At 49.6% G+C, this 13,974-nt stretch overlaps 1 protein-coding gene across 1 annotated transcript in view; it reads left to right on the top strand.

The window, feature by feature from the left end:
• INSR (insulin receptor) overlaps positions 1-13,974 on the top strand; it is a 46,463-nt gene that overhangs the window by 21,948 nt on the left and 10,541 nt on the right. The window contains exons 2-11 of the mRNA XM_015651836.2: positions 423-738; positions 2,306-2,451; positions 2,733-2,877; positions 3,117-3,331; positions 5,608-5,734; positions 6,344-6,594; positions 6,931-7,098; positions 7,735-7,936; positions 12,501-12,769; positions 12,976-13,118. Coding sequence (XP_015507322.1) covers positions 423-738; positions 2,306-2,451; positions 2,733-2,877; positions 3,117-3,331; positions 5,608-5,734; positions 6,344-6,594; positions 6,931-7,098; positions 7,735-7,936; positions 12,501-12,769; positions 12,976-13,118 — 1,982 coding nt within the window. The remainder of the gene's footprint in view (positions 1-422; positions 739-2,305; positions 2,452-2,732; positions 2,878-3,116; positions 3,332-5,607; positions 5,735-6,343; positions 6,595-6,930; positions 7,099-7,734; positions 7,937-12,500; positions 12,770-12,975; positions 13,119-13,974) is intronic.

Raw genomic sequence — 13,974 nt, 5'->3', positions numbered from 1 at the left:
AGATGAGGCAGAATTTGCTCCAAAAGGTGGAGATGAGGCAAAATTTGCTCCAAAAGGTGGAGATGAGGCAGAATTTGCACTGACAGGTGGAGATGAGGCAGAATTTGCTCCAAAAGGTGAAGATGAGGCAGAATTTGCCCTGATAGGTGGAGATGAAGCAGAATTTGCCCTGACAGGTGGAGATGAGGCAGAATTTGCCCTGACAGGTGGAGATGAAGCAGAATTTGCCCTGACAGGTGAAGATGAGGCAGAATTTGCCCTGACAGGTGGAGATGAGGCAGATACCTGTGCTCCAAAGTTGCCCCTCTACAAAGGAAGCTGCCAAGGCAGGCAGGCAGGAGCAGGTGGCAGAGCTGGGGAGCTCTCAGGGTCACAGGTGGCCAGGCCCTGTGTTTCTCACCTGTTTGGGTGTTTTCCTGCAGTCTGTCCCCCGGCCTGCAAGTCCCAGGGCTGCACAGCGGACGGGCAGTGCTGCCACAGCGAGTGCCTCGGCGACTGCACGGAGCCCAACGACCCCGACAAGTGCGTGGCCTGTCGCAACTTCTACCTGGACGGGAGGTGTGTGGACAGCTGCCCCCACGGGCACTATCGCTTCGAGGGCTGGCGCTGCGTCACCTTCAGCTTCTGCCAGGAGCTGCACAACAAGTGCAAGAACGCCCGGGAGTCAGGGTGCCACGTCATCCACAACAACGAGTGTGTGCACGAGTGTCCCTCGGGGTACATCATGAACTCCAGCAAGTGAGTACCTGGGCTTTCCTCCCTGCTTGGACACGGGGTTTGAGGGATGTGGAAAGACTGGGAGGAGTTTCTGGCATTGGAGAGTCTGTGGCAATCACCTGGTCTGCTTTAATATGATTTACAAACTAATGCCGGGCTAATTCAAGCCATTAAAAGCTCTCCCTGCCATGGGCCGGTAGTTTATTCTTCCCTTGGCCTCCCTTGCTTCCTCTCAAGTTTGGAAAAAGTGGGAAAGGGGGATGGAGAGAGGACAGGGAAGAGCATCCACGAGCTGGAAGGGTCTCGGTGTGGAGAGGGGAGGTGGGCAGTGGAGGGGCTTTAGCAGCCCTGCTTCCCTCCCCTCTGGAGCAGCCTCAGGCCAGGGAGCTGGGCTGGAAAAGCACAACAGGGAGAGCTGGTGGCTAATGAAGAGAGCTCAGCGTCCTCAGAGTGCTCGTTCTCAGAATATCTGTCCCTCATCCCTGTAATTACTTTCATTGAGCAGGTTCAAGCTGTGCCAGACACAAACGCACAATGTAACAAACAAGTGTAGCACGAATCAAAGCAGGGAACAGCCATTCTGTCTATTGCCAGGGGGTTTTGACAAAGGAATTAAATAATTTATGTTGCTGAGCTGTTTATCACTGAAAACTTGGTTGTTTGTCCTGCAATACCATTCTATATTGTGGTGAGTCAGATTTCCTATGAATATTGGTCACTTTGTGCTCTCGTGTGTTTGCTCCTGCCATAATAATTTCAGGGAATTCACTCTTAACAGGACTTTTTATGCCATTTCCTGTTTTGTTTTTCCAGAGAACAAGCAAGCAGCCCCCAAAGTAGCTGTGCTGCTTGTGCAACAGCCCCGTGGCCTCTCCTGTGCTGTTCCAGGCTGCTGCCAGTGGGACCTCAGAGCTCTGCTCCCTGCTTTTCCTAGAGCATTTCTTTCTCTGAGCTAGCTGGGAACACATTCTTGTGGTGGTGTGACCAGGGCAAGCCATCAGCTCATGCTATTTAAGCAGTATTTCTCCAGAGCACAAAGCACATTCTTGCCTTTTTTTAAAGCAGCACTGTGTGCAGTCCTCAATCAGAGGATTCCCAGATGAAGGGCCAGCTCTGCACTCATCAATTACACGTTTGGTTAATGATCTTGAGATGAGTGCTGGGCTGGGGTTTGTTATCTTGGAACCCCTGGGATGGAGAGCACTGGGCAGCATCGTGGCCAGTTCTCTCTTCACAATAATTCAGGTCACTTCATTTTGTTATGTAGGAAGGGATGGAATCATTCACATTTGAAGTGTGGAAGTAACAATTCAAGACCATTTAAATTTATCAGTTATTTTCAAGGCTGGGTTGAATGGGGCTTAGAGAAACCTGCTCCAGTGGAAGATGTGGAAAGGGGTTGGAATGGGATGAGCTTTAAGATTCCTTCCAACTCAAACCATTCCACGATTCCGTGACTCTCTTTGGAGTTCCTGAGTGCCGCTCACCGCGAGTGGCCCCCACGGCAAATTGTCACTCCAGACCCCTCACTCTGCTTTTGGGCCCTGCTGGGGCCATCCTGCCTCACTCCTGCTCTGCTGTTTTGCAGCCTGCACTGCACTCCCTGCGCTGGGCCCTGCCCCAAGGTGTGTGACTTCAGCAAGGAGAAGACGATCGACTCGGTGACGTCGGCGCAGGAGCTGCGGGGCTGCACGGTGGTGAACGGCAGCCTGGTCATCAACATCCGCGGGGGAAGTAAGTGAGCACAGCCAGGGAATGGACAGCACAGCCAGGGAAACGGGCACTGCCCTCAGCTGGGGCTCTTCCCTTGCCTGTGACCACCCTCAGACTTACAGGCACCCAGAGAAATCAGCCCAAAGCAAAGGCTTTCAGTGGACGTTTTTTGTTAACTGATTTTTGCAAATTCTCATGAATTGAATGGATGATGGTTGATGGAATTGGTTGATACGGGCTCTGATGTGGGTGTTTCTCTCTGTGATACCAGAAAATTCTTCCCAATGTTTTCCTCTCTGTAGATAACATAGCAGCTGAGCTGGAAGCGAACCTTGGCTTGATAGAAGAAATCTCAGGTTACCTAAAAATTCGCCGCTCTTACGCCTTGGTTTCTCTTTCTTTTTTTCGGAAACTCCATCTGATTAGAGGAGAGACACTCGAAGCTGGGTGAGTTCTCTCAAAAGATGCTTTATTTGAACACTTTGAAGTACAAGGAGTGCCAGTTCTAGCAGGGTGATTTGTATTGGGAAACAATTCCCAAGTTATTTTTAAATGTTCCTCTGCCCGTGGCTTGTGCCCTACCAGGGCAGACAATTTACATTCATTTTTCTTTGATGTCTGATTAGTGCAAAAAGAGTTTTTCATGCATCCCCTCTCAACCCATGTTTTCATTCTTCTGCTTTCAGGAATTACTCTTTTTATGCCTTGGACAACCAGAATCTTCGCCAGCTCTGGGACTGGAGCAAACACAACCTCACTATTGCACGGGGCAAACTCTTCTTCCATTACAACCCCAAGCTGTGCTTGTCAGAAATCCACAAGATGGAAGAGATCTCTGGGACTAAGGGGCGACAGGAGAGGAATGACATTGCCCTGAAGACCAACGGGGATCAGGCCTCGTGTAAGAGTCTCAGAATGCAGCTTTGCTTCCCTTTCCTCTCCCTCTGCTCTCCTCACACTCCTCTTTCTCCCAGCCCAGGATGGTTTTCCATGGCCTGTCCTGGTCCCTTTGGAAAAGCAGCAGATGTGTCCCTTGCCTGTGGACTTGGTGACACTGTCACTGTGCCACCAGTAAAAGTCCCCACGGGATCTCCCTCTGGCAGCCTTGGTCCCACAACACCCTGGGAGGTTTTTGGGGCTGGGAGCATATTTATTGTGTCTTTTTGAAGAGTTTAGCACAACATAACCTCAGCCCAGGCTGGGACTTTGTGTTACTGCTGAGTACCTGATTAAAAGTCATAATCTGCTTTTCCCATGTCATGAGGCGACACGGAATAAACACGGGAGAAATGGGATTTCCACCCATCCCTGCAGCCACGTGAGGCAATTGCCATGGCAACAGGCAGAGAAAATTTTCCAACAATTTTTGCAATGCCTCTCTGAGGTTTTTCACCCAACAGTTTTCTTCAGGAACAGCAATCAGGCAGCGCCTGTGTCAGCAAACAGCGCAGGGTTGGCTTTATGCTCTTGCTGAAGTTGTGCCACTGAAGATGGAGTTAAGTTCACTTACTTTGTGTCAATACTGCAATAAATGCAATCCTTCTTCACCCCCAGTCCTGCTGTTCCCTTTCTGTGCCACCAACAATCCCCTTTCCCTGTTTGTACCAGGGCTGTGTGGTGAGCCAGATTGTGGAATAATCAGGGACAGAATAACCCAGCTTTGTTCTGAGCTGGTGTTGTCTCTCTGCTCTGATTCATTGCTCAGCCCCACAGAGATTCACCTGCACACAGGAGCAGGTGTGGGTGGTCATGGGCCCCTTGCAGCTCAGGATGTTGTGTGGAGGACAGATGACATGGGGCAGAGGCAGTGACCCATCTGTGCAGTATTCCAGCAGTTGTGTTGTGATCCCAGATGCTCGGGCAGGTATTGCCACCAAAAAGCCCAGAATTGACTGAACTGGGATTCCAGATCCTGCCTCACAACCTGCAGGGCAGCTTGGGTCATCCTGTGGCTTCACTGTCCCTCTGCTTTTGGGGACAGCAGGGCCAGAAGAGCCCAAGGTCCTTTCCCACCTGGAACATTGCAGGATTCTGTGATCTCCAGCCCTGTCCTCGTTGCCCCTCGTTGATGCTGCTGTTTGTGAACAGACCTAAAAAGTGAAGATCTTTCAGTTGACTCAGTTTTCTGGTCTGGTTTCCCACATATCAACACAGCCAGGCCAGCACAGTGGGAGAAGGGAGTGCAGTGGCTGTGACCTGAAAACTGGCAGGACCAGTGAAAAACACACGGAGCCTCTGGGGCACCACAGCTCCAGCCTGGGCAGAGGGAAGGAGCACAAGGCAGCAGCTGTCTGTAAAGTTCATCTCCTCTCATGGGACACTGAAAAGCTCTTCCCACATTGGGGATGAACCTGAATTTGGGCAGATCCAGCTCTGCCTGTGGCTGTGAGCAGCTCCTGGGCTGGTGTTTGATGTGAAGGCATTTGGAAGAGACAGTTGCATTTCTCTTTGCCAGCTTTACCCTCACCCTGCTGAGCTGGTGTCTGTGCCACCCCCACCTCAAACCACAGCTTGCCAGGTTGTTTGGCTTTTTGTTTGCTTTTACATTTCAAGCCCAGCTTTCACATTGGCAGCATCCTGTTTACAAAAATAAAATAGAAAGGGGAAAAAAAAAGGCCCTGTTTGTTCTGGATGTGGTGCCAGTGAAATGAATGTTCTTCCTCCTGTTGCAGCTACTGCAGGAATAGCAAATTGAGTCAGAGCCACTTGGGCTGGGGGCACAAAACATGTGCCATGTCCCTTGAGCTCCATCCCCATGCAAACACCCTCCTGTTTGCAGAGGGACCTCACTGCTCCTGGGCAAGGCTGGAAATTCTTCTGCTTCATTTTTGTGGCCTCCTGCCTTCTGTGCAAACCATATTGCTGGGTTCAGCTGTGCAGATCATCATAAACTGTGAAATGTGTCGCCTTTAGATTTCCCATTCTTTAGAATTTAATTGTTCAGCTCTTCTACAGAGTCATTTTCATGAAATCATAGAAAAATGTAACCTTAGGAGGGCATCAATACCAGCCCCTGATTTGAGGTAGGAATGGCAGCCAAGTAAGATAAGGTTTTACTGGGCAGCTCTTCTCAGTGCCAACATCTTCACATTTATCTTAAACCTCTAAGATAATTAAAAACAAAACTCTTCATTTTTCAGCATTAATAAAATTATTGTCACTTCTCCCTTGTTACAGGTGAAAACGAACTGCTGAAATTTTCTTCCATTAGGACTTCTCATGACAAGATCCTGCTGAAGTGGGAGCCCTACTGGCCCCCAGATTTCCGTGACCTCCTGGGGTTTATGCTGTTCTACAAGGAGGCGTAAGTGATCCCCCTCAGGTCACAGGTCATGGCTTTGTTGGGCTGCCACGAGCAGCAGCTGGCACTGAAAGGTGGATGTTAAACATGCTGGATGTTTTTGCTGTAGGCAAAGCTGTTTAGTCTTTGATTTTGTGGCTCCTACACTGAAATTTCCAGTGATACCCTTCTATAAAAATGTTCATTAAGATTCCTTCGTGCACAGTCACAATTCTTCATTAAGAACAATCCAAACTTCAGTTATTCCTGCTGTTCTGGACACACATACTCGAACCACAGAGTTCCTCATCTCCCCACTATCTCTGTAGGATGTTGAGGGTTTTATCCCCTTTGAGGTGGGAAAGAGTCTTTTAGAATCAAGGTAACCCAGCTGATTTCCATGAGGCTGACAATAATCAGTCTGGATGGAGTTGTTGGCATCATGCATGGCACAGATCTGTGATGCTGTTGGAGGCCCAAGTAAGAAAGTTCCCAATGCCTCCCTTGCAGAATAAATGAGATAATTTTACTTTCTCTGAAGGGTAAAGGGTCATAACTTCCAGTGTGTCTTTAGAAATGTTTTTAAGAGCCTGATTGAGGGTTCTGTTAATTGGAGCCTTCTCTTTTCTCAAGTCCCTACCAAAACGTGACGGAGTTCGATGGCCAGGACGCCTGTGGCTCCAACAGCTGGACAGTTGTGGATGTTGATCCCCCACCACGCTCAAACGAGCCCAAAGCCCAGGCCCAGCCAGGGTGGCTCCTGAGGGGCCTGAAGCCATGGACACAATATGCAGTGTTTGTGAAAACCCTGGTCACCTTCTCCGACGAGCGGCGCACGTACGGCGCCAAGAGCGAGATCATCTACGTGCAGACCAACGCCACGGGTCAGTGCAGCACTCTCCTGGGGTGAAAGCAGGCCTAAATAATTCTGCCTGGGGGTTGTGCTAGTCCCATGTCCAGGAAACTTCCCACTGCTTTGGTAGGAAGGGATTCCTAAAGCAGGGGTGTGATTCTCGATGGTGCTGATGGGCACTTCTTCTCTCCGGTTTGTGCGGCCTCGTGTAGGAATCTTTCAGGCTGGAAGAGACCTCCAGGATCATCCAGCCCAGCCTGGAGGAGCCCACTGGGTGTCAGGGAATGCTTGATTGCTGTAGAAATGGAAATTTGCTGTGCTGGTCCCTGCTTTGCCAGTGACCTCTGTCTCTCCCCTGCCCACACAGTTCCGTCGGTCCCGTTGGATCCCATATCCGTCTCCAACTCCTCATCCCAAATCATCCTCAAGTGGAAGCCGCCCTCGGAGCCCAACGGGAACATCACACACTACCTGGTGTACTGGCAGCAGCAGGCAGAGGACAGTGAGCTCTATGAGCTCGATTACTGCCTGAAAGGTGAGTGGGTGCTTCTCCCTCCAGGCCTTTCCTTCAGTCTCTCCCAGGATTGCCTGGGGTTTTTGCCTTGGAGCTGCTTGGGGGATCCAATTCTGCTGGATTCAGGACTGTTCTTCTAGAATCAGCTCTGTTCCTCCCTCTTCTGTTACATTAGGTGCTACTGCAAAAGGTCTAAAAATGCTTTTTACAAAGTAATCACATGTTTTTTCCTTTGGGGATCTCCCTTCTGCCCTTGCTCCTTTTAAACTGAATTCTAAGTTTAACAGCAACAATGGGGACAGCAACATTAAAAATTTCCATGCTGCTGGAGCTCAGGGCCAGGTTAGTTTTTGAAGGCAGCTGGTACCTGGTTTGGAATTCCTTGAGAACACAGAATTTCACTGAGGGCTTCCAAAATCTCCCCTGCTGCTCTGTTACCTCAACTGGGACAAAGCAGCATCCAAGCTCCATTTCAAAAATAGCATTTCTGAAGTAAAGGCCTGACAGAAAAGAGGGAACTGCTCAGCCCAGGATGTGAAATATGGGATGCCCGAATGTGCCATGAATCCTGTGCACACTGGTTTGGGATCCTTTTGTAGGGTCAGACATCTTCTGCCAAGACAGGCACGAGTGACACTAAAACTGTTTTGTCCCCAGGATTAAAGCTGCCCTCAAGGACGTGGTCTCCTCCTTTTGAATCCGAAGACCCCCAGAAGTATAATCAGAGTGAAGCTGAGGATGTCAGTGGGGAATGTTGTTCCTGCCCTAAAACTGACTCCCAGATCCAGAAGGAGCTGGAGGAATCTGCTTTCCGCAAGACCTTCGAGAATTATCTCCACAACGAGGTTTTTGTGCCCAGGTGAGAACATCAAACAGGCCTGTCCAGGGGTCAGGGGGAGGGAAATGTAATTGAGGATTAAATAAAAATACCAGGTTGGACACAGCCACTTTGCCAGGCTTCCATGAGCCTGTCTAGTCCAGCTGGATATGGGTGTTGGAATAGGGAGAGCTGAGCACCTACCGTGGATGTTCCTGCAGATTGAGAAGATCCTGCTTTCATTTCCTGTCCCTGAACTCTCCTCAGCTCAAGAATAAAGTGAGAATCCTTAACAAACAGCCTGCAGCTTGTCTGGCATCAGATGATGCCAAAAATAGCGATTTTCTTTTCCTGTCTTGAAATTTTGTGGTCAAGTTTTTCATTGAGCTGAAAAGAAAGGAAAAGGGCAGTTTACCAGGCCACAGCCTCGTCCTTCAGCGTGGTATTTGTGGTCTCCCTTCACTTAGTGTGGGAAATGCCTCCAATACCATGAGGAATGTGAGTGCTGTGGGTGGTGAATGTCCTGTTTTGAGTGGCACACTGGGTGTCACATTAGGTGGTGTTGAATGTCTTCACACTTCATCTGCAGCTCAGGGAGGAAGTGCTGGGGAGCAGGGTAGAATCTGTGGTGATTTACCCTCTTCCCTGTCATGTTTTGTGCTCTAAGTTTATTCTCTGCTTGCTGCCCTCAGCCAACAAACCTGCATTTGCAGCTGCCTGACAAAAGCTGGGTCACTGCACTGAGTGTTGTCCCTGTTAAAGCATCCCTGGTGTTCCCTGCCCTGGTGCCTGCACTCCTCACCTGGAAGCTTGGGCAGAGCCCCTCCTTTTGCTGTTCCTGGTTGTTGGAACCCATCAGGATGAGCTCCAGTGTGCCAGAGGATGCCAGGACATGACATACTCCAAAGCAGAAGAAATCCAAACCATGTGCAAAAGCCAAACTCCTCCTGATGCAGGCAGACAATTCTGACAGTCTGATTTTTTTTCTTTTTTTTTCCCCCCTTTTTTTCCCCACCACACCCAATTTTATTGTGCAGCCAGCCCAGGATGCTTCTCAGGCCAGTTTCTGGGGTATGTATGTTGGAAGAAACCAATCACCAGGATGTGCCACCTTGTCAGCCTCCCAAGGAAGAAATCCCCACATCCCATGGCCAACTAATCCTCTAAAACAAGGCAGTGGTGAAGAGCCCTCCCTGCTGCCACGTGCCCTGCTTGTCTTCCCTGGCAGGCTCCAGGCTGTCGCCACATAAATCAGAATTCTTTTTCCTGTGAATACTGTGCTATCACCTGCTCACAGAGCCTGGCAGAGAGCAGGGAGTGTGCTTTACTTCAGGTGCTTTTTTGGTGGCTCCTGAGAGTTCAGTGACCTCTCCTGAGGTGCTGTGTGGCCTCTCCTGTGGAGGGAAGGAACTTGCCAGTCACAGGAGGAATCTCAGGGATGAGGCCAGCAGGGAACACGAGATGCCAGGGGTGCAGAATCACAGCAGTTTCTGCCTGATGTCTCCTTGCTTTCCATGTGCCATTTCTCCCCTCCTGCCCTGTTCCCAGCAATCTGATCCCTGGGCAGGATCCAGCCTTAGTCCAGGGCTGACCTCACCCCTCTGGAAATCACAGTTCCTGCCCCCTGGGCACGTTGATGACCCACTCCAGGAGCCACTGTCACAACTCCTGGGGGTCAGTTTTCTCTGGCAGTGACAAAAAACCAAATGAGAAGTTCAGGAATGTTCCTCTGCGCAGGCAGAGCTGGCAGTGTCTCACACCAGGTCCCCTTTGGAGCTGAACAAAGTGGCCATCAGAAGCTGATGCTTTGTTTCTTCTTTCCTGTGTTATTTGCTCTCATTTTGGAGGAGTTGTGCACGGGTTGGAGCTCAGGGCTGGTTACACCCTGGCACAGGAGTCTTCATCCCTGGAGATGATCCAGCGTGGTCTGAGCTCCAGCTGCCCCTGCTTTGGGCCAGGGGCTCAGCTCAGACAATCCCAGAGGGGGCTTCCAGCCTCAGCCCTCCATGATTCTGTGGGAAGCAGGAAGAGATTTCAGTCCTGAGAGGCAGAGGGGAGCTCAGTGGCTGTTCAGGGTGTCATTCCAGGTATTCCCTCCATCACCACTGCAGCAAGAGCAGGAGCAGCCCCAGTTCTCTGTCTCACACTTTTGTGCCATTCCCAATATTCTTGGGGAGCAAGATCTGAAGAATGATTCCCTTTAAAAGTGATTGTTTTCCCCTGCATTTCCCAATTCAGTTAATTGTACAGACAAATCTAAAATGCTTTTGCCAGGCCAGCTGACCTGGGGTAGTTTCAGGGTGTGAACAGCTTGGCTTAAGGTACCAAAGGCATTGCTGGAATCCCCCAGCACAGGCCATACTGTGTGTGCTGAGGTGTCACTTTGTCACCTCTGAGAACAGGAGGAACCTGGACCTGAGGGTTTCACAGGAGACTCCCTGGAGCTCCTGAGATGGCCTCAATGCAAATTACACTGGAACAACTCTGAGAAGAATCAGATGTTTGAAAATACAGAGAATTTGGCAAGAAAATTGCTGCAAATCCAGGATAATAAATAGGGGAAGATTGGGGATTTACAGCTTCAAAAGCTTTTCTTAACTTTCTGTACTTGAGAAGGAAGGAATTCTTGCATTTTACTCTGTGTTGCATCAGTGGTCACATTACTGTTTTACTCGTGAAAAACAAAATTCCCTTGAACACGAGGATCAGCTGAATTCACACTTGATAAACAGAGGGTGTAGCTTTGCTTTTATGCAAACCAGGTCCTGATTGACCAAAAGGAATCCTTCCCAAGGAGGGAGGTGGCATGACCCAGAGCTGGGTCCCTGAACTCTGCCCCATCCTGAGGGGACCCTGCTCACACCACCACACAGACAGAGTGAACAGCAGCTCCAAAAGGAGTTAATTAGTAATTAAGAAAGAGAAAACTTAAAACTGGAATGTGCCTGTTGAACCTGCTGTTTGCCATCCTGCTTTGTCATCAGGTGGATGAATATTCTGCAGGGAGGAATTGTTGGCTGGGAGGGTGGGCAGGCCCTGGCACAGGGTGCCCAGAGCAGCTGGGGCTGCCCCTGGATCCCTGGCAGTGCCCAAGGCCAGGCTGGACGGGGCTTGGAGCAGCCTGGGATGGTGGAAGGTGTCCCTGCCATGGCAGGGGTGGCACTGGGTGGGATTTAAGGTCCCTTCCCACCCAAACCATTCTGTGATGATGATAACTCTGTGGATATTTGTGCTGTGTTGTGTGCAGCCCAGTGTTTACTTTGAGGACAACTCAAACTTTTCTTTCTGGCTGGTGGCTTGGAGGAGAAAGAGCAGCAGGGAAGGCAGAGGGAAGCAGGGAAGGTGGCAGAGATCTGTCCCTGTTGGGGCTGGGGCTGGCCATGGCTTGGTGGTCAGAGGTGGCAGTGGAAAGTTCAGTTCAGCAGCAAAGATTTGCTTCAACAGCTTGTTACATTTTTAGAGCTTGGAGATGCCTCAAGTGTGGGTTCAGATCAGGTCACTCTTTGTACCCTTTAATAGCTGCACACACATGCACACACACACAAAAAGATCATCACCCCCTTAAAATACATGGTCTGGATTTCAACTGGCATTAATTCCTTTTGTGTAACTGAATACAGTTACTGATTCACCACCTTGGTTAGTTCCCGACCTGGAATTCCCCATGGCAAATGTGTGGCAGCACATCAGAGTGTTACACTGAGACTTCTGGTTTGGTACTGATCCCTTCCTCTTCATTTTTTATTTGTTTTTTGGGCCAAGAAAATGAAATTTTTGAATGCTTCTTAATTCTGTTGAATTTATTCTGCTTATTTGCTAACACAACCTGACATTAAAGCTGGCTGGTGGCACTCAGGTGCAAAGACAGGGAAGGTGACAGGCTTACACTGCATGTGCTGGTCTTACAAGTGAAAAAATTGGATTTTCAGACTGAAATGCAATAGCTTGATGAGCAGCATTTGGTATACAAAACCACACAATGAATATGTAATCAGAATCATGAGTTCTAAATGCATGCCTTGAAAAGGACTTAATAGATTTGATCTCTTGGGAAAAGGTTAAAATGCTTTGTGTATCCATCGGGGCTCAGCCTTCAGGGTGAGAGTAGCAAATGTATTCCAGAGAGCTGGGAGAGTGGCCTTTTGCTTTATAAATGCAAGTTAGTGACACTTGGGATATGTGGCACATCTGAGGTCACCGAGTCGGGGCCGTGGCGTGACCTGGTGTGCTCGGAGCTGCAGCGGGTGGGAGCTGAACTGCAAAGCATTGCAACCCTGCCCGAGGCATCCGTGAGGCAACCTGGTAAACTTAGACTCAGCTGAGAGATCCAGGGCAACTTGAATTCTCAAGCAGATACTTGAAGCTTGGATTGGTTTATTTTTATTTTATCTCCCTGTGTGCAGTTGTGCAGGGAGAAGAGTCGGGGGGATACAGAATTTTGTATGGACGCATGTCTTGGTTAAAAAAAACCCAAAACAACCAAAATCCTGAATTTCTGTGTTTAATTGTAAATACCAGGGTTCAGTTTGAGTTTTCTCTGAGCTCTCCCATTTTAACTTTTCATTTTCACCTGGATGTGATGATTATAACAACTCATGTTTAACAGGCCATCAAGAAAACGAAGAGACCTTGGCTCCGTGGCAAACTCCACCGTGGTGTTACCCACCATCCCATCCTCTCCCAACAATTCAGTAGCAGCTCAGGGTGCAGAGGAGCAGAAACCTTTTGAGAAAGTGCTGTCCAAGGAGTCACTGGTGATCTCAGGGCTGCGCCACTTCACCGGGTACCGCATCGAGCTGCACGCCTGCAACCACGATGCCCAGGAGTCCCGCTGCAGCGTGGCAGCTTATGTCAGTGCCAGGACCATGCCAGAAGGTGATTCTCCCCCTGAGCCCTGCCTGCTGTGGCTTGGTGGCTGTTCCCAAAATGCTGCTTTTCCCATAGGAGGCAGCTGCAAAATATAAGATATTATATATCGCTGTCCTTATGTCCTGGTGGCAAAAGAGGATGGATGAGATGTTGGCAGATGTGTATTTTGCCTAAAGACACGAAACTAAACCTAATCTTGAACTTGGTTCTAGCTAAGGCTGATGACATTGTTGGCCCAGTTTCCCATGAGCTGGTGGAGAAGAACACTGTGCATCTCAAGTGGCAGGAGCCAAAGGAGCCCAACGGCCTCATCGTGCTCTACGAGGTGAACTACGGGCGGCTCGGGGAGACAGAGGTGAGAGGTTCTGCTTTCACAGCACCTTTGGAGAAGTGGCTCCACCTGGGAGCCCAGGGCTCCTTAGGATTTGACAGTCCTTGTGCCCTGTCTAGTTGGGTTTCCTGGTGCAGAACTAATGGAATACAAAACTTCACTGGTGAATTCACCTCTGGAAGCCTGGGATGACATCAGGAAATAATCTGCCTCTGTGGTGCCTGTTGGCTCAGCAAGTTTAGCTGATTTACCAACTTTCTGCATGGAGCTTTGTGGAAATGTTCCTTCACAGAAGGGCAGAAACCCCACATTGCTGTGTCTCAGATGAAAGGCCATAAATTGCACCAGGGAGGTTCAGATTAGAGACTAGAAAAAAAAATGCCCTGCAGGAGCACTCAGGAAATGGAATAAGTTGACCAAGGAGATGGTAGAGTCACCATCCTCTGGAAATGTTCAAAAAGTGTCTGAATGTGGCACGTGGGGACACATTTTAGAGCCAATGATGGTGGTGCTGGGTTGTTGTTGAGACTCGATGACCTTGAAGGTCTCTTACAACCTTGATGTTTCTGTGATGCTGTGAAATTTAAATTGCTTAGAGGAGTTAGGAAGGTGTTGAGCAGCCCATGAGCTCTTGGGGACAGAGCTGGTGTCAGTGCCAGGGGGACAGGGCTGGTGTCAGTGCCAGGGGGACAGGGCTGGTGTCAGTGCCAGGGGGACAGTGGCACTCACCAGTGCAGGCCCAGTGGCAGTGCTCAGAACCAGGGCAGCACATGGCACTTGCTCTCTGTAACCTGATCTACTGCCCTGCAAAACACAAATCCGGCACAAAGCACTAACCTGGAGCAGACTGAGAGCCCTGGGGTGTGTGTTTGCCAGCCAG

Source organism: Parus major, chromosome 28 (genome assembly GCF_001522545.3).
Source record: "Parus major isolate Abel chromosome 28, Parus_major1.1, whole genome shotgun sequence".
Classification (NCBI taxonomy): domain Eukaryota; kingdom Metazoa; phylum Chordata; class Aves; order Passeriformes; family Paridae; genus Parus; species Parus major.
The sequence above is the reverse complement of the archived record's forward strand: the minus strand, read 5'-3'. Positions and strand labels throughout refer to the sequence as shown.